General features: G+C 49.1%; 1 protein-coding gene across 4 annotated transcripts; it reads right to left on the bottom strand.

Moving 5' to 3' along the window:
- Positions 1-1,195: 1,195 nt before the first annotated feature.
- On the bottom strand, positions 1,196-17,970 carry dpy19l3 (dpy-19 like C-mannosyltransferase 3). 4 transcript variants are annotated; one of them, XM_088412634.1, is made up of 19 exons: positions 17,763-17,970; positions 17,375-17,518; positions 17,122-17,249; positions 13,312-13,402; positions 11,299-11,420; positions 10,596-10,741; positions 9,945-10,068; positions 9,726-9,860; positions 9,076-9,207; positions 8,222-8,323; positions 7,440-7,513; positions 6,938-7,096; positions 6,454-6,582; positions 5,327-5,438; positions 4,923-4,979; positions 4,376-4,458; positions 2,598-2,730; positions 1,522-1,680; positions 1,196-1,457 (listed from the first exon to the last, which is right to left on the bottom strand). In XM_088412634.1, the coding sequence occupies exons 2-19, from the start codon at positions 17,505-17,507 to the stop codon at positions 1,284-1,286; spliced, it is 2,193 nt and encodes a 730-aa protein (XP_088268760.1). In that variant the 5' UTR covers positions 17,508-17,518; positions 17,763-17,970; the 3' UTR covers positions 1,196-1,283. The 4 variants fall into 4 exon arrangements, with proteins under 4 accessions (XP_088268760.1, XP_088268757.1, XP_088268759.1 ...); XM_088412631.1 differs by having other exon boundaries at positions 1,196-1,680; XM_088412633.1 differs by having other exon boundaries at positions 1,196-1,680; positions 10,596-10,690.
- Between the last annotated feature and the right edge of the window lie 1,661 nt (positions 17,971-19,631).

Genomic DNA, 19,631 nt, shown 5'->3' with positions numbered 1-19,631 from the left:
AAGCATGGGCCGCATTTTCCCGTCGCAGCATTTAAATGCATTACGTTAGACGTGTGCATTTCTGCAGGAACCCTGTTCAAAATATTCTTCACGTAGCGCCAACCGAGAAGCAATTTTTCCCCCCTCGTTTTACACTAACTTATTGAAAAGATTTCATTTTTCGGACAAAAGGGCAACTCTTGTCACAAGCGCAGTTGTCAAAAGTCAAAACGGCGCCGCCTGTCAGTCAGGGGCGGCCAGCACGCCATTCGCTGCTCTTTTTGGAAACGTATCGATTTTTTTTTTCCCTCCTCTCGATTGTCCTCCCTCCGTCGCCACAAAGCTTCCTTTCATACACAAGCGAGGCACCGGCAACACTCGCCGGGACTATTTTGGATTGCCGCAGAGAATCGGCGCCGCAATTTCCTCGCCGCCTCCATTATTCATGCCACCGCCGTGTGCGTCTGAGACGATTGGAGTGCAAGGTTGAGGCTTTGACTGATGAGAATAACGGCGGCGACGGGGAAGCAGAAACATGACAGAAATGACAAGATGGCTCCCCCGAGCGTTTTCGCCGGCTTGCTAACATTTCGCTTACGTCTTAGCGGCTGTTGACAAGCGTTTAACGAGCGTTTCGAACCGCGCGCGCTCCCGTTTCCCGGCGTGGCCGTCGTAACGCGTCGGATTCAAATTCAAACGTATGCGTTTGAAAGGCAGTCCCGTCAAAATCCCGTTTGTGTGCCGATAGCTGCTCGGTGGCGTCCTGCTAACGTTTTACAAGCCGTTTGCGTTCCGCGGTTCCGTTCGGTGGCGGCCCGCTGACGTTTTACAAGCCGTTTGCGTTCCAATTTGGCGGAAAACGTCGCGAAATCTGGCTTGCGTCGCACTCGCCGCCCGTTAGCGCTCCGTGAACGTTTTAGTTTGCGCTTTTAATCCGGCATTCCGGAGCTAAGCGCGTGGCCATCAAATCAAGTGAAAGTGAATCCACGTTTTATCCTCGAATTTCCAGACTATTTGGTCAAGTCTTGCTTGTTACGCTCACCGCTCGTTAGCGATGCGCTAACGTTTTGCAAGCTACGCGTTGGCATTTTAAAAGTCACGTTATCGGCGGCTGGATTTTTGTCCCGAAGTGAAATGAGACGGCTTTTGCCCGAAAGTCAAAAAGCGGTCAATTGAAGTAAACCGAGACGGCTTTTGCCCAAGAGTCAAAAAGCGCTAAATTGATGTGCTTTTTATTTCACGCAGAGGAGAAGGAAAAAGTCAGCGCGACGATTACTCTTTTGGAACGAAAGGAGAAAAAAGTCTTATGCGTTTTTCTTGGCTTTCTTCCTGACGCGGTAGACGTGGAAGGTTTTGTTCTGGAAAGCTCTTTTGAAGAAGGCGGCGTACTCGGGCGACTCGGTCTTGACGGCGTGGCAAAAGCGCGGGTGGGCGGCTTCCGCCAGGTCGGCGTCGTCGGCGCCCTCGCCGTCCATGATCTGATGGGACGCAAAGGGGTGACGCCGGCGCAAGGGCGGCGACCAAAGACGCGATTTGGCGTACGTGTCCGTTGGCCAGGTCCAGCAGGTCCCGGAGGCGGCACCCTCGGCGGTGGCGCCGCTCGTAACAGATGGAGTTCTCCAGCAGCACGTAGTGGGCGCCCAGCCCCCGCAGGATGGCGTGGACGTCCCGCGGCGAGCGACGGGCGTACACCTGGTACACCTCGAACATCCGCCGCGAGCCGCGCTTCGTTTACGTGGCGGAAATGGGACGGGCGGGCGATCCGAAACTTCTTTCGGCTATTGCTCCGTAAATGCGGAAACGCCTTCGATATGAGATGGCGTCTACGCCGATTTGAAATTGAGAAAAAAAACCCCGACTAATTCAACCCGACAAACGAAGGAAAAGAGGCTGCGCGGGCGTCTGCTCGGCGCCGTGCTCGAACCCGTTCGATGGCGTGGAAAATGTTCCCTTTCCTCTGGTGGGACAATTAAAACAAAGGACAAATATTTGTCTTTTTCTTCCACAATTTGATGAAAGACAAACCTCGGTTTTTATTTCTTTTCAACTTTCGGGTACTTTTGTTTTGGAATCACTTTTTTCAACGCGGAATTTTAGTTTTTTGTAGTTTTAGCATATATGTTATTTGTATTATTTGACATTTATTTATTTGTACTTTTCATTTTGCATACGTCATTCGGAGATTATGATTTTACATTTTGTAGTTTTATTTTCTTTTTAATACATCCTCCAGGGATTATTGTTTTATATTTTATTTGTGTGTTTTTCTGTCATTTTCTTTTTCCCCTCCGACTGCCCGCAGACAGCTGGGATAGGCACCAGCAGGCCCGCGACCCCTGTGAGGATAAGCGGCTACAGAAAACCGATGGGGGGGATATTTTATTTGTATTATTTTGATTCGGGTTTTTTTTTTTCTCCAGCCTCCAGAGATGATTATTTTGTTTGTATTTTTTATGCGCCGTATAAGACGCGGCGGATTATAAGGCGCGGCGCCGGCCTTGGAGAAAGCTTCTTAGTGCGCAAAATACGGCACTCCGCCGGACGTTTCCATAACGTGAGCGTAGTTCGCGACGGCACAAAGCGGGGCTTGAAAAAAAACGCGGGCGGCGGGCGGCTACCTGTTTGGTCCTGTCCCTCAAGTCCGCGTCTTCGTAGTGCGGGTGGTTGGTGATGATTCTGCCGGTACACAATTTGACGCCGGCCAGCAGCTGCATGCTTCCCGCAAAGACGGCGCGCTGGGGCGTCTTTGTGCTGCCGGAAGGAACAAAAAACGAACAAGCGTTCGGGATCCTTCAATGGCGCGGCGGCCATTGTTGGCGGTGAACTTTTGCAAACATTTGGCCCGGATTTTCCCCAAAACTCACATAATGACCAGAAGAAGACACCAGGGAGCTGAAATTTCACTGTTCCGTAGCAAACTAGTTCTCAAACTTCCATAATGTGTAAACACGCAGGATCTCGGTAGTGAACAATTTTTTTTTAAAAAGTTCTGTCTTTCGGGAACATCGACACGGCAATTGCTTTTAGTTTGACCGACAAGTAAAATACTACACAACGAGGTAACAATGAGCCAGAGAGCGAAAACCAAAGGCTGCAGAAGATCGAGAAGAGGAACAAAGCCCCTTCGTTTTACAGTATCGCGAGTCTACAATGAGTACCAACGGCTAAAACCGAGACCCCCTGCGTCTATTTGAGCGTGTTCTTCTCGAGACTTTTTCGGCGAGTCTGCCGGCGACGAGACTGGCCTCGCAAATTTCAGCTCGCTAAGCGCGGCTGAATTTTCAAAGGTCGGCGGGCCGGCTCGATCGGGCGGCGCGCGGCAGGCTGATTTGCGTTTCATCGGCGCGCGCGTCTCCGATCGCTTTGATCTCGGTTGGCTTGGTCTCATATTTGTCGGTGACGCGACAGGCTCGTTTCTATCCGCAAGCTGAGAGTATGAAGAAACGCCCACGGCCTCAGATCACGACTTTCGTCGCGCGACAAATTCAAACGAGCTCTTTTCTTTTTTTGAAACTACAAAAAGACCGTCTTGTTAGGCGGCGCGGCTCGGTTGGGGCGGGGAGCCTCAGTAACCCCGCCGGGTCGGGGCGCGGCCGCCGTAAGACCGGCTTGTAAGACCGGCTCGTAAGACCGGCTTCCTCGCCCGCCGTAAGACCGGCTTCCTCGGCCGCCGTGAGGCTTTCATCCGCAATGTAATTAGTGCGGCGGGCGGGCTAAGCTCGGCGCCCCTCCCCGGCGGAGTCATTCCGTATAATCCTGGCATCCTAATGGGATTAGCTCCTAAAGCGAGGGAACCCGTGTCACGATCGCGCATTAGCATTTTAGCCTTAGCGGCCGCGCTGCCCTTAGTTCTGCGCTGTAAACTGTCGCGGACGAAAGGAGAGAGACGACCCCCCCCCCCAAACCATCGTCTGCTTTGCCGGCACATCAATAAAGGATCAGAACGCGTCAATACGATAGACGTGACGACGGCGTCTCAATATTCTCCGTTTTTTTCATGCCACGGCGCGGCAACCGGAGCACCGGTTGCTAACTGAAACAGCGGCGTGTCAAGAGTCCCTCAGCCAGATTCCAGCGCCAAGGCTTGCGAGGCCCGCTTCCCGCCGGGCCGGCTCTCTTCATCTGCGGGGTGGGGGGTTTGGGGGGACCGTGCCAGAGGATGGGCCTCTTCCAACAACTCCCATTTCTTATTCATCGAGACCCTTGGGCTCTCATCAGTCAGGGGCCACACAACCGTGCACCAGCTCTCACACACACACACACACACACACTGGCGCACAATGCTCGCGCGCACACGCGCCCTAATCAAGGACATCAAACAAAGTGGGGAAACTAATAAGATTTGCCTTTGATGTGAGAGACGACGATCTGCGTGTGCGTGGGCGCGCGCGCGTACCTAATCCAGGTCATGAGCTCCACGGTGTCTGGATCATAGAACTCCCTCAAGTCAGACAGCTCCTCCACCATCTTGGGCCAGAACTGCCATGAAAATCATGTCGTCGTGCCAAAAAAATACAAATTGCAAAGAGTCATTGCAGCTAAGCGGCTTCCAGTACACTTGCAAATGTTAAAAAGATGTGTCAAATAACATTAAAGGGCACATTTGAACAAAATGAGTGGAAAATAAAAACCATTGACACTATTGTATATAATCGAGTACAACGCAATATGGTAACATAATAATGGAAAATGACGATACGATCGTGTGGATTATTGAGTAGAACATTTCCAGCAACCTAAAACAGAAGACAAGGAAACAGTAAAAAAGGTCCAAATAAATGTAACAAAAGAATGACTAAACGGAAAACCAAACGAATACCGGAAAAATATATTTAGCCATGTGTTTTTTCCGCGCAAAAAAATGCAAAGGCGCTTGTGCGGAGCAGAAGGGATGTCGTGAGTAAATGAGGAAGGATGAGACGAGAGCAAAATGCGTGCGTTACCTTGAAATAGAGGACGGCCACGAGGGCGACGGGCGCGGCGTATCTGACCAACGACAGCTGGCGGAGAGACAAAGCGTAAGAGCCACACTGCCCCCTGGTGGCCGCCTTTAAAAAAGATCCTCCGTTCGACCCGTTGCCTTCAGACCGAAGGCCGGGCGAACAGCGGCGCCGACTCATTCCGACTTGAGCTTGGGGATAGAAAACGTCTCCGCGGCCCCGTTCAAACGCTTAGCCAGGGAGACGAATGTGGAACGTTTCAAACGCTTTTCGCGCCGTTGCCCGTTTTGGTTCCATCTGTGCAGGTTATGTAGAATCAACGAGCCGGAAAAGGTGCTTGCGCGCCGGCCGGGGATGCGCTTGCGCGTGTAAATCTTCAGGTTATTTTCAAGAAAGTAGAGACTGACCACGACTCTGTTGTTGCAGCGAAGCGCGTGAAGAAGCATGGGCCACACTTCCCTCCCGCACACGCCGTACGCCGCCACCGCACACATATGGCCTGTCCAGATGTACTTCATCCTGACCCCCCCGCCCGCACCCAAAAAGAAGCATTGATAAGAAAGCGGAAGCTCGTGGAAAACAATGCACCAAGAAATCCGATTCGTCAGCGACCCCGGCCTCTTTGGCGTCCGTCCGAAGGCCCTTTTGACAACCCTAGCGTGAGCTCAACTCGCCCACCCAATCATTTCGATGGCGTCGTAATCCCGCCTTGGACGCCGACTTTTCCGGTCCCGCGTTTTGAGAGACTCCTCCGAAAAGCCTTTCGGCCGTATGTTGTATATTTCTGCAACTGAAACCGCGGGGCGGTGGGACGGGAGTCCGGGCCGGGCCGGTCGTCAACCGCCGCCCAACATTTGGAATAGACGTGACGAGCCTTTGAAAGTGGGGGCTCGCCCGGGGGCTCAAAGCTCGGCCGTCCCCCGCGAGTCCGACCCGAGAGCTTCGCGAGACAGACACGCGCTTGAAAACATCGTCGGAAGCCCCGACGCCGGCTCCGAAGCCCGACGCTGCTTTTTTCCGCCGCGGGAATTCCGCGCTGAGCCAAAAGCCGAGAAGTCACCACTCCAATTAGAAGCTTCTTGTTTTTTTTCCCTCTTTTTCACGCGGTTGAGCGCAACCGGCACTCGGCGGAGGAACGCTATAGAACAACGCGCCATTGGCGGCGTTCTGACACCGCGATGCTTGCGCGCAGAATGACAAAAGGTCGGCGCGCGGCCGCGGTTGCCGTGACGACCGGCAAGAAAAAAAGATCTGTATCTTATATTAGGGGAACGCTAACCTACGGCTATGAAGACGAGAAAACGGGAAGAGTTCCCAAAAGAAGGGATTTGTGGTGTTTTGCTCCATGTTTTACACTATTGCCAACGTGTCTCAACAAAAAGGAAAATATCCAAATTTGAGCCCGAGTTTGAGGGTGCGCCTTCAACTTGGGGAATAGCCGTATTTCGTGAGTAAAATTGCTCGTAATCCGTTGCCTCATGCGAATTGGGGCTGCGTTTCGTTTGAGGCGTGTGAAGGGGGGGGGGGGGCTCACCTCATGGTGCTGAAGGCCAGCAGGCCGTAGAAGAGCGTGTGCAGCAGGTTGTAGGCCACGTCCGGACGGAAGGACGCCGCGGCGCCAGCCTCCGCTTTCCTCTCGCCGCCGCCGCCGCCGCCTTTTGTCCTGCGGTGGGAAATATTGCAAGCGAGGAATTCAACAAATTCAATCTTTTTTTTTTGAACTTTTTGGTGGATTTTCACATTTTTCCTGCTCCAGTCGGACCGGACCACCCCAAAAAATACTGAATTTATGCATTTATTCTTTTTTTAAAAATGCAATCAAAAAGAATACGTAAAACAAAATGTAACTTTTTTTTGTCGAATTTCAGTTATGACCACAACTTCATTTGAGATTGAACTCACTATTTTCTTGATATTAGGTCGGCCCGAAAAATATCGATTCGATGTGTCTATTTCTTATTTTGTCCATTTCCGTTACGCGGATTTGGGTGGCGTTCCTTGGACGGGCGCACGGCCACCTGAGGTTGCGCAGCGCGGCCAGCGTCAGGGCTCCGCCCATCAGCGTGAGGGTGAGGACGTAGGGGCCCAGCAGGAGGGTGGCGGACAGACGCTCCAGCGTGTCCAACGGCAGCGCGCCGAAGGCTTCCTCGCACAGATACAGGTTGGCGTCAAAGTCCCTGAAGGAAGCGCGCAGGGACAACATTTCGCATCCGAGGTCAATTCTCACTCATATATGTTTTCCCGCCCATTGTTTTTCGTTCCGTCGTCGAGGATGACGGGCGGCGCGACGGGAAGCGGGACGCTCTCGCCCGCCCGCCCGCGTAAATCGCACAATAAAGGCGGCGCGGCGCTCCCGGCGTTGAATAATTGAAGGGCCGCCGCCGTTATCTGCCGGAGACGGCGTCTAATCGATGGCGCGGAGCCTCATCTATTATTCACGCGGGCAGGTGCCGCAGCGTGGCGGCAATTTAAAAAAAAAAGAAAGCAGGCGGGCAGGCTTGGGGCGCCAGCGCTTCCTACCTGGTGGGCCCCCGGGAAAACTTGGACTTGATGAATTTGAAGATGTGCTCGTCCGATCGCAGTCGCAGCGCCCTCTGCAAACGCGGAAGAGGTCACCGGTGACAAAACACAAAAACAAACTCGCCTGTAATGGCAAACCCGAGTTGGCTCGCGTTTGCTCAATATCTTGCTTCTATTGTCATCCAACAAATATTCTCTGGGTTTTTATCATTGAAAATGCTGAAAAAGGCTGCCATCAAATGCCAAGCAAAACATAATATTCTAGCTTTAAAATACACCAAATTTTATTGGGGACATATTTGGAAGGTTTTCGCTCTCAAACTGTACACACTTTTGACAAATGTTCAAGAAACATTTGACAGTTTTGCTCATTTCTTATTCAGTTTCTCCTCATATTTCCAATTGTTTTCATTTCGTTTTGGTGCAATTTCCTTCCATTTTTTTCATTTTAATCAGAGTCATTTATTTGTTTCCCCAAACTTGCGTTCATTGAAATTTAAAATGTTGTCCTTTAATTTGAATTGACCATTTTTATCCATTCATAAAATATTCACATTTTTCCCCCCCGCAGGAGAACGTTTAGCTTATTTAAATCATTCCTGAAATTTCTGTCCATTTTTAATGATGCCGTTGCACATTTTCCCTTCCTATTTGCCGTTGTTTTTGCGGTTTTCACTCACGTTCGGCCATTATTCCCTCGATTTTCAGCATCGCTCCGACGTTGCGAGCGAGCATATCGGAGAATGTTACCCTTTCTCGAAGTTGGGACAAGGAAGAAGGACCTTGGCGAGAAAGTTGATGAGGAAGGTCAGCAGGACGACGGCGGCGCTGTGGATAATCAGCTTGGCCATTCGCGCCGCCGTACCCCCGGTCTTCAAAGAACGCTGAAGGAGCACCGAAAGAAATTTCGCCGTTATTTCAACTTTTGCCATTTCTACTTGTGTTGGCTAGTGCGCCATAAAACAAGAATATGACTTGTCCCGTACGAATTGCTTCACAATTGGAGCATATCAAATGTCCTAATAAATAACTAAGTGCAGAAAATACGGCCATTTGCATCAATGAATCCAAATCATTTGCGTTGTTCAATTGTTCTTTTTCTTGGACGGCGGCGGCATGTTCGAGACCTCCAAATGCCGGCCTTTGAGATGAACTGTCATTTTTTTTTTTCCGATTTGGGAATTCACGAGCATCTGCGATGTAGAGGAATGACTCACGCTGCTTTTTTTTTTTTTTTTTTGCCCTACGCCACATACATATTAAAAGCCGGCAACTTAGCACACGTGCGTAAATGATTCAGAGCCCGGCTCCCGTCCCGCCGTCGCACCAAATATCTCGGTAATCGTCGGCGTGATAAAATCGGATGGGAATAAATGGCGTTAAGCTTCGACGGGGAAATATGCCTCGGCTCGGCGAGCGGAATTACCGCCGGCTCAAACGAAAGCGCGCGGGCTCGCATCCGTCTTGTGGCGCGCGCGCGCGTTTACGCACATGGAAGCGTCGCGCGCTTGTTTACGCACATGGAAGCGTCGCGCGCTTGTTTACGCACATGGAAGCGTCGCGCGCTTGTTTACGCACATGGAAGCGTCGCGCGCTTGTTTACGCACATGGAAGCGTCGCGCGCTTGTTTACGCACATGGAAGCGTCGCGCGAGGAGGGCCGCCACCAAGAAGCTGAGCGCCAGGGAGCCCAGGATCATTGCGTTGAAGAACTGCAGTAGCCACACGCTTAGTAGCGCGCTCGCTTGGACTAAGTAGAGAGTGAACACCTGTAGGACGGGGAGGGGAAACAAAAAAAAAAAAAAAAAAAATCAGACCTCTGCCACTGTGGAGTGAAAAATTGCACATTCGCTGTCACGTCAAGTGGAAAAGGAGAGAACCCCGCTTGGATCATCTCACAGGATTTGAGTAATGCCTTGAAAAATGCAGGGTCTTCAATTAAAAAAAAAAGTTTGAATATTCAATGTTTCAATATTTGTTTTGTCATTTTTTTATTTTATACTATATTATATACAGTACATTTTTTTTTCACATTTTCAAGGATTTTCCGACTTTGTTCCGTCAATTTCATGAAAAATTGCTTACTTTTGAGCAACAATCAAAGCGAAAAAAAAAAGCTCCACTATCGGTTTCGTTTACAGCGCGCAAGCGGGCTAAGGTTACTTTGGCAGTCAACGCGGCTTCAACCGCCGGATTTTCTCTTTCCCGTTGCGGGTGACGCATTTCCATTTCCACCGGGAGACAAAGCAAAAGGGAGAAAAGCCCCGTCGGGCGTCCCCGGGCCGACCTGCGCGCCGTCGAGCACGTCGGCGCAGTCCAGCGCGTGGACGACGAGGGCCTGAACCAGCAAGATGAACTGGTTGAACTGCCAGGTGACGCAGAAGCACAAGCTGCACACGTACATCAGCCACACCATCACCTTCTGCCCCGCGGGAGGAAGACAAACGCGCGGCAAAAGCTTCACGCTGAGACCGCTAAGCGCTAAGTGGCGTCGGCGCGCCCGCACCTGCTGCAGAGCGCCCAGCCCAGGCCTCAGGTAGCACGTGATGGCGGCCACCTGCAGCGCCAAAAAGGGCAAAGACCAGTTTTCTCTCAGCGAGATGGTGAACTCCACGCGAGTCGTGTCCACCCTGCAACGGCATTTGGAAGGGGTTCACCCGCACGATCGCTCGCAACTAGCGCTTCGCTTTGCCGTGGAAAAGCGTCCCGGGATGCTCTTATTTCTTCCCGTGAAAGCAGAATCACGCAAAAATCCCTTCGCGCGTCATCCTAAACGTTACGTTTGACGTTTGCCAGATCACGTGCAGCATGAGTTTTGCTTTATGAAACCGGGACTAAGAAAGGGAGCGAGTCGGCTGCCTTTTAAGTGCGAATGACAAGCGACGAAGCGTTTAGTGACTCAAGCCAACGCGTGAAGTGACGGAGGTCACATCGGCCGCAGGGGCGGGTCGAATTATAGTTGGCTAAGCAAAAAGGGGCGCGGCGGCCTGACGGACGTCCCACTTAACGTCCCGACGGCTACGACGACGGTGACATTTTGGATTCCCTTTTTTTTTCGGCGTTCCCGTCATTGGTCGGCGGCGGACGGCGCCGAGCGAGCGCCCCACCTCCGGCAAGATTTCGCGCAGTATCGTGGAGAGGCAACGGCTAAGGCCACCTGTTGAGGATGTACCAGACGGCGGCCAGCGCGCCCGCCATCCACGAGCCGGCCAGGAGCCACGCCGTCAGGTACAGCGCCATCACGTACACCGCCTGCAGCGAGAACACGCTGTAGATGTAGAAGTACATGGGCTCCAGGTACGACTGCAACACACACATGCGGCAACATTGTCATCCGTCCGGACTAAAATGAACCCTCTCGGGCTCAAGTTAAGATTTTTTTTTTTACTTCCGAGGAAAAGAGTATTTCGCCATTTCCCGCACTATAAGGCGCACCGCAAAGCCTTGAAATTCCTCAAAAGCTGACGGGGCGCCTCGTGACCCGAGCACCTTAAACAGCACGTAAACTGTGACTTTTCATTTTTAGGGGCCGAAAATCGAAAAGAACTTTCTGTAATTCCCCAAATATAAGACGGACCTATGTATGAGACGCACCTTTAATTTTGGGGTCAAATGCCGGTATTTTCTACGTTAGCGTGTATACAACGAGACGCGCTTGGGCGACAATGTCCGAATTGTCGCAAAACAGAAGAAATCTTTTGGAAACCCTTCATATTTTCTTGTGTTCATACCCGCAAGCTATACATTTGTTATGCGCGCTTCAAATTTCCTACATTGCGAGCGGCCGGTGAATGCCTCGCCACTGTAATGTTAAGGGTATTGCAAAGTACGCTGCTGCAGTGCGCGTGTGTGCGTGGAACCTGTATGGGCAGCAGCCTGTAGAGAATGCTGAGGAAGACCTCCTGGTAGATGTTCATCCTCTGCAGGAGGTTTATGGTTCTCTTGGACTCTGTTAAATTGTCGTGGATCAACTCTGACAATCCTGGGACAAACCAATGGAAAAAAAAAAAAAAAACAGCGTGGGAAATATAAATGACAAAAAACAAGATTTGGCGGTCAGAATAGAACCAAATTTGAAACATACTTACTAAATGTAAATGTTCATTTACTGCAGGAAGCAAAGTCATTAAAAAACAAAAGCCAAAGCTCCAAAAACCACTTTCATTTGGCTAGCACCATGAAATTTGGTGGGAATTAGTGCACCCACAAATAATGTTTGTCACAAGAAGCCACGCTGGAGAAGACAAAACGTTGACCGTGTTCCTTTAAAGGGACGCCGTGGAAGATTTGACAGTTTTTCATCGCCGCATTTACCATTGCCCGAAGTTCCAACAAACACGGCGGCCTCCGTGAGAACTGGGCCTACCCTTATCATTCAAACATACCGTCGGTCCTTAAGAAGACATTTATTTGCAAGTTTTTGAAATTCATAATCCTTTCATTCCTTTCTTTTTCATGAAAAAGGGTCGTAATCTTACACATTGTCCCTTTAAACCAGTCCTTCTCCAATTTCAGGCACTTGGTTATTTTTTCAGTTTGAGACTAACCTGTAACCTGTACAAATGCTGTAAAAATGTCGTTATCAGTTGTTGATTAATATTGCTTTTTCTTTTGTTAATGTTAAAAAGGATTGAGTTTTAGGTATACTTATACAACGATCTTATTGACAGTTGTCGCAACGGGGGGGGGGGGGGGGGCTGCGCTGTCAGACTCATCAAAAATAAGAGACCGTAGAAAAGGCAAGATCTGGAGTCGTCTCGGACTTTCCTCTTTGTTTTGTTATCAAGAAGGTGGTTACAAGTTTCACTATAATACCCTATAAGGAATTGTTTATGTGCATGCGTGCGTATGTGCCAACAGGTGTGCAAGCAATGTGTTTTGATATGCTAACACAACACATGACATGACACATATGGAATGATTCCATCAGGCGCAAAAGCTTCTGTCTTTTCTAAGGGGGGCTTTGCAAAAAAACCAAGTGAGAAGCACCGCTTTAAAAAGAGCGCTTTAGCTGTTTCCTCGCAGGAGATTTGCAATGATTTTCCGGAACAATCAAGTGCGGCCCCGTGACCCAGAAGGATTGCGCACGCTGGTGTGATTATTCCAAACAGTCCTGCGGGGCGGGAAACCATTACGGGACGTTTGCCGTGATTGGAAGGACGGCCGGCGCCAAAGGCGAGACGTCGGGGGCGCGGACGTCGATTGCCGCTAGATCCGGCGCGGTATTTTCCATAAACGGCGTCCGCGTTTCCACCCACGCGCTTCGCTTTAGCTTTTAGCCAAACGCGTCCGCCTTTCTTCCAGTGACTTCTTTCGTCCACCCGTTAAGACTGCAAATTGAGGCAAACGAGGAATTTGGAGGAGGCTGACGATGATCGTGACGGGAGCACCGGGACGGTTTACGCCATTTCGCGCCATTGGCGACAAACTGAAAATGGAGTCCGGCTAACGCTAATGCCTCCCAAATGTTTGATAAGTAGCAACAAAAGTATGTTGGCAAACTAACGTAAGTCCCCAAATATAGGACGCGCCTGTATGTGGGATGCACCCTTGATTTAAGGCTCAAATTCGGCTATTTTCAACGTTAACATTAGCAAAACAGAAATAATCTTCTCGGTTTTGTAATCTTACTGTTTATTAAAAAAAAAAAAAAAGGATGGACTCGGACCTCGGTTCCGTCCGCTCGCTTCTTTTATTGAAAATAATGCTGTAACAAGCTGCAACCAGCGCTGGCTGCTAACAGCCAATTGATGTTCACCCGTTATGGTAATTATTGTAAGTAGCCCGATACAAAACTCGGTTCTTGTCGCCTGTTTTTACTTGAACAAAAGAAGTAAAATCACAAGCCTGGCAGTAGCACATTTTTGGCATACCTTCCTGTATGGACGGAGCCTTCAACAGCTGCTTGTAGTACGAGTAGTAAAGTCCACATTCCGTCCGGAAGGAGATCTCACGCTCCACCTCCTGGGGGGGGGGGGGGTTAAAAGTTAGCGCGCTTCTAAAATATGCTTTTACCAACAACATACCTCCCATTCGTTGATATTCAAAGTTCAACTGAACCATGTGTTCAGGTTACATGCAGAAGCTTGCAGCTTGCAGCTTTATGGCAAGTGTTTGCACATAATTCATATAGTCATATAGAAATACAATCAATATACTGAATACTCTACATCGCAAACTTTTATACCTTGTTCACTTTAGACACCATTGTTATATTTTTAACTGTATATTTTTCTAATTCTTTTTGAGCACAGATATTCATTGAAATCTTTTCAATTCTATTTCATAGCTGTTCCATAAATGGAGTGCTTGAACAGATGCACACATTTGCTTGACCGGGGGGTCGCAACACTAACTCTGGCGGCCAGCAAAAATGCAGATAAGCCGCATGGGACAAAAAGCCGCAGGGCTCAAATGAGGAGAAAAAAGTCACCGTTTATAGAAAAATATGGTGTGCTATGTTTTCTAGTCTTATTTTCCTGAATTTTGCACCCTTCCATACGATCTAAAAAAAAAAAAAAAAAGTCACACATATTCCAGAAAAAAAAGACAGATTTTGATTAAAAAAATCCAGGCAAAGCATACGAGGAAAAGCAAAAAACACAAAAAACATTGAATTTTTTTTATTTTTTTTTTTTACCCTTGAACGGACTAAATAAATCAAAGGGTGCGAATCCCACCCAACAAAGCGCGTCGTATTTGTACCGTGAGCTGCCGGAACCACAGCAGGTTCTCGTGCAAAGCGTTGACGCAGCAGGCCTGCGTCAAAGCCAGCAGGCCGGCCGTTGTCAGGCCCGTCGCCGCGGCGACCGTGCGCCGCCACCTCCGCGGCGGGGCTTCCCCGCCGGATCCCCCCTCCCCTTTTTCATTCCGAGCGGACTCGGCGGCACCGCGTCGCCGCCTGCGCAGCTCCATGGCCGAAGCGAAGCGATCAAGGGCCCGGATCCCCATCCGTGTGGCTTCCCAATGCTTCCAAATCACCTTGGCAGTTCCAACGCGACCCCCCCACCCCCCCCAAAAAAAACAAAACAAACAGAGCTGAGATGTGAAGCAGCTCCGTCGGGCCTGGACCGGGATGGAAAAATGGGAAGCCAGAGAACTGCCACTGACCTTTTATAAGAATAGGACGGGACAAAGGAAAGGAGGGGGGGGAGCGGGGCGGGGGGGGGGGCATGTTTGGGAATGTCAGAGCGCGCGCGGACGTGTACTCCAGCCGCTTCTGAAATGAGCTCCATGTCTGTCGCGAGCCACGGGGACATGACTTCACGGCCGAGCGATGCGGAACACGAGCGGCGCAGCAGTGACGCCAATGGGAAAAATGCTGCTATTCTCAGCGACTGTGCACCAAAATGGTTCGCACTTCAAGTTATTCTAGAAGACAGCGTGTCAGCACTAAGAAAAGCGCCTGTAAACGAAGCTTATACGCGCAGGTAATGATGCATAACATCCCGTGCTTCACTTGGCACATTAGCGTACCCTTAGCAACGACAGAGCCTGAGCTGAACATTTTTCTTCCCTGAAAAGTGGCTCCAAGATGTGCCGTGGCATGAAGCAAGATTTCAAAGGATCAAACCGTCCTTTATCACCCTTGATTCGACGAGTATAAAAAGAGCACGTGTATGTAGCGCCGCTTCCGGCCCTCTCGCTTGGTGTCGAACTAGCAGGGCGCCAAACTGCAGGAACGACGCAGATTGACGGGTTTTGGCCGGTAGCTTGGCGGGACGTCATCTCAGAATACACATTGGACTCAAAATCAAAGGATCAGAACCACCAATCCAAAGGATTGAAGACGTGAAGTTGCGAAAGCAGCGCCGCCGCAGCGCAAATTTTGCTGTGTTTATTTCGAAGTTGTCCAACGTAGCCAACGGGTGGACAGATGTGACTCAGCGCTGACGGAAGGCAGCGGAGCATCGGGTAATGTCTTCACTCGGAACCCGTACTTCCCGGAGGGCCTTTAAAAACATCCCGCCGCACACTTTGTACCATAAACGTCAAAAAAATAGTTCTCGTCAACCCCGCTCCAAAAAATAAAAAAGAATGAACTTTCCAGCTCTTGTCCTCGTTACGCCGCTTCAAAACTTTGTGTCCCGTGAGAGCGCGACCGTGAATGTCGAAAACATGTGGAGCTATTTTTTTTTCCTAAGGTTGAATAATAAGAGAATTTACTAGACAGTTTCCTGTGAAACATTTGGAAGGGTACGGCATTGCCGGGGAACTTGTCAAGTTCTTCTTTTGAGAGAAGAGAAAACGTGTCGGAGGTCTGATTTTGCTCAAATGTCTTACTGGAGAGTATGCGCGCATATGTGCAGAACATGGTGCACTGCCAACGATGATGTCTGCCAGTGTTGACTCAGTCGCCGTGGCAACACTTTGTCATCGCTATAAACACAAACAAGCTGAAGTTTGATCGCAATCAGACTTTTTTTTCCCCTCCACACTCTGGAGAGATCTCACAGAAGGTTCACATAAACAAATGTCCGACATCACAAATCTGTGTCATTTTGTTGTTTTTTTTTTTTTTTACTTTTAATGAACACACAGCAGCTGTGTCCATTAGTTGGAGCACAAAAGCAAAGACTGCAAGGATCTGGCAAGCTATCTGTTTGCGGTAACGATTAGATGTGCGGGGATTGGAAATTAAAAAAGGAAAATATTAGTACGGGGGGGGGGGCAAAAAAACAACAACAAAAAATACAATGTACAGTGGTACCTCTACTTACGAAATTAATTTGTTGCAGGGGTAGTTTTTTCACGTGAATTTTTCAAAAGTAGAGCCTCTTTTTACATGTAAATAGCCCGATTTGTTCCAAGCCCCACAAAATGTTCCAAAAGCCTTTACATGACTATCATTAAATTATAAAAATGCATCAGACATGGTAACAAATATAAATCAGAATGACATTAGTGCAGAATAATCACGGTGTTCAAAATACAACATGTAAAGAAGAATATTAAAAAAAAAAAAAAAAAAAACCTCCTAAACCTTTGAGTTGAATCATATTACAGTAATTGCCGCAGTTGACAATATGAATGGGGTTCCTTTGTTTGCCTTGAGAGAATGCTAGTGTTAGTAATGTAATGTAATGAGAGTGTTAGTAATGTGTGCAGTGAGAGACTTTTTTAGGTTAACTTAAAGGGACAGCGTGTAAGTCAAGCGTGTAAATCAAATGATCGTAAATGTCAAAAACTTGCAAATGAATGTGTTCTTAATGACCAGCAGTATGTTTTAAATACAAACATAGGTCTAGTTATCATGAAACGATATTACAAGGGGGGGGTGGAGCTTCTCCGGAGGCGGCCATGTTTGTTATCGCTACGGACAATGGTAAATGCAGCACCTCCTGCAGGCCACTTGCTAAAGTACCAACACGAGCTAATGACGCTAACATCGGAGCCGGTAATTTTCTGCAGAGGTGTTTGGTTACTTGATTTTTTTTTGCAACGGGCAAATTCGGAAGGAGAGGTTACCACCGTAGTTCCTCCTGCATATTATTAAAAAGCACAATATTCCCGAGCGCTAGTTCTCTTGTCCAAAGCGCCACATGGCAATGTTTCGGAGCGGCTAGAACGGGTGAATGGCAGTTCAATAGAGGTTAACGGGAAAACGTCATTTGGGTCCAATGACTTGGATTCGCATGTAAGCGATGCCACCGACATGAGGAGGAGAGTAGGCGTCAGTTCACCTTGATGTTGGAGAACCACAGGTCGTTCTCGTGCAGCGTGGCCATGTACATGCAGCAGAGCAGGCCCAGGCCCGCCGACACCGACCAGCCCACCGACGTCCACACGATGGACCCCCACGACCAATCGCCTGTGCAGAAACGCATGGGCGTTGTTAGGGGGAAACATCAACGAAAGCGACGTAATTCAACATTTGCACAATTGAATGGATGATTACGCGCCAACGTATCAGGCGACTTTGCTGGCGAAACTCACCGTGCGCGAGGTCGTGGCGGTGATGGCGTTGGGAGCAACAGCCGGCCCGGTGGCGTTGCTGAGGCTGAGCGTCGGGGCTGCCCTGGGGGGGGCCTTGACCCCGGCTGCCCTTTCTCTGGCGCAGGGCTGCCATGATGCGCGGCCCTGCGTGGCCGCGGGCACAAAGGGCGCAAAGGTAAACAAGGACGCCATCTTGTGTTTGTTTTCCTATCTGATTTTGATCGATGACTTTTGGAATGGGGGTGTGACCGTGGGCGGGGGCGAGATTTCATCAACAATCTATTCCATTATTTATAACAAGAATGACTTCGACGCGAATGTGAGCTTTGCGCTCAGAAAACCGAGCGACCCCGTTGTTGTTGTTGTTTTTGCAAGCATGTAAACGCACCCGGAAAAGCAACCAACCGTGCGGGTCCGAACCCCGAACCGCCACCGGAAGAAGGTCGACGCGGGGGGGGGGGGGTCTAGTCTCCTTTCTGGCCGGCCTGGTTAGCCGCGCGGCTCCTTCATTCCCTTCTCCTAGGCACTAATAGTACACGTCCATCGTTTTCGCTTGCTGTTCGCCTCCCCGGGTTCCATTGAGCATCCGCGCCGGAACTTGCCAGTGTTTGCCTTCAGAATAAAAGTAAGCCCATTCCCCTAATGTAAATTTACGCACAAAACAAGCTCGATACAAATATGACCGATTCATGCCTTTCGAATTAAACTGTAAGCTACTGTCGTGAATATTACTTACGTGAGCTTAAAACGATATTTCACACGAGTGTGATTTATTTTGTCGTACGGCAGCCTCACGGCTGTATCCGGCGGACGGAGACAATAGGCGCTGTCAAAGCCAGCGAAAAACCTCACGCGTGAAAGCACTTCATTACGAAACTTGTTTCTCTAATAAATGTTATTAGTTCCTAAATGTTTTTTTTTTTGTCATTGTGATTAGCATTGTGAGGAGTTGTCATGCTTGCAGTGGTGCAAAAAGCCTCAATCATTTTTTTTTAAATACAATACATAGGAAGATCTTGTGACTGTATTCTCTTCTGGCCTGGCCATGTCCTCAGTGTTGCTGCCTGACAATTCTGCTTGCAGATTCCCTGCTGTGCGGCGGAGCCCAAAAGAATGGCACCCCGCAATTTTTGCTTAGCAACGACTGACAGCAGTCGTTCAGTATTTGGGAATTCTGCTTAGCAACAAGTGACACGGTAATTAAAATCCTCACATCACAGCAGGGGGGGGATTCAAATGGAATTTGAGAAGAAAACAGCACTTAACTTTACTTTCACCTGTTATGGGGCTTTTCAGCTTTAATTGGTCACCTTCCCCGCAGACGAATTAGCGTCCGCAAAGCGGCGGGATGTGCGACTTAAGCAAAAGAGTGGCAAAAGAGGGGCAAATCTGCTTTGAGAGAGCTTACGCTTGCCTCATCTCAGTCGTTTGCTCCTTGTCGTCTCGGCGTAGACATTCTCTTAAGAGCTTTACTTGGAAAACGTGATCCTGCAAAGACATAATATTCACTTGCGAAAACGTCACGTTTGAGTAAGTGGATTACACTTACCGTTTTAAAAGCGAAACCCCTTTTCGGAAAGGGTGACTTTTAGGCAGCTCGTCTCTGAATGAAAAATCATTTCCCAAAATAATGAATTAAGCGCCGGAGAGGCGGAAAGGGCAAAACCTCCATTTTGGTCATGAAGTCGCAAAGAAACGAACTATACAGCGGCACTTCTACTTACGAACGCCTCTCGTTACGAAAACGTCAGCTTGCGAAACACCTCGGCGGAAAAATATCGCCGCTAGTAAGTAACCAGAGGAAATTGGAGTTCGGAAAGGCCGCATCGCCGCCGTATAATATGAGGCGCCCACATGACGAGATCTCATGCAATACGTTATCCAGAGGGGGGCACTTGGCCAGCGCTGGCGGAGCGCAGAATGACGGGAACCGTTTCAAGGCGAACAAGTGACAACTGCGACTATTGATATGATTCATCTAAAGGCTTTAGGGGCGTTTTGTTTTTTTTAAATTATTCTTTGCATGAAAAATGTTGCTTATCACGCACTAATGTAACGCTATGTATTTGTTACCGTTTTTGATGTATTTTTACATTTTAGTAATTTTCATTGAAAGGATTTAGCATTTAGGGCGGCTTGGAACAGATTAAGCTATTTAAATGTAAAAAGCGGCTCTACTTATGAAAGATTCATGTTAGGAAATGACTTCTGGAATGAATGAATTTAAGTAGAAGTACCACTGTCAACACACAATGCC

Source organism: Hippichthys cyanospilos, chromosome 4 (assembly GCF_059441005.1).
Source record: "Hippichthys cyanospilos isolate Australia breed blue-spotted pipefish chromosome 4, RoL_Hcya_1.0, whole genome shotgun sequence".
NCBI classification, from domain to species: domain Eukaryota; kingdom Metazoa; phylum Chordata; class Actinopteri; order Syngnathiformes; family Syngnathidae; genus Hippichthys; species Hippichthys cyanospilos.
The sequence above is the reverse complement of the archived record's forward strand: the minus strand, read 5'-3'. Positions and strand labels throughout refer to the sequence as shown.

Bases quoted from the DNA above. Each gene is read 5' to 3' on its own strand.
- dpy19l3 (XM_088412631.1), bottom strand. From the start codon at position 17,507: ATGGCAGCCCTGCGCCAGAGAAAGGGCAGCCGGGGTCAAGGCCCCCCC. The intron at 13,403-17,121 runs GTGAACTGACGC...CCCCCCCCCCAG, and splicing joins TGTGGTTCTCCAACATCAAG to GAGGTGGAGCGTGAGATCTC. The intron at 4,459-4,922 runs GTAACGCACGCA...TTTTCATGGCAG, and splicing joins TGGCCGTCCTCTATTTCAAG to TTCTGGCCCAAGATGGTGGA.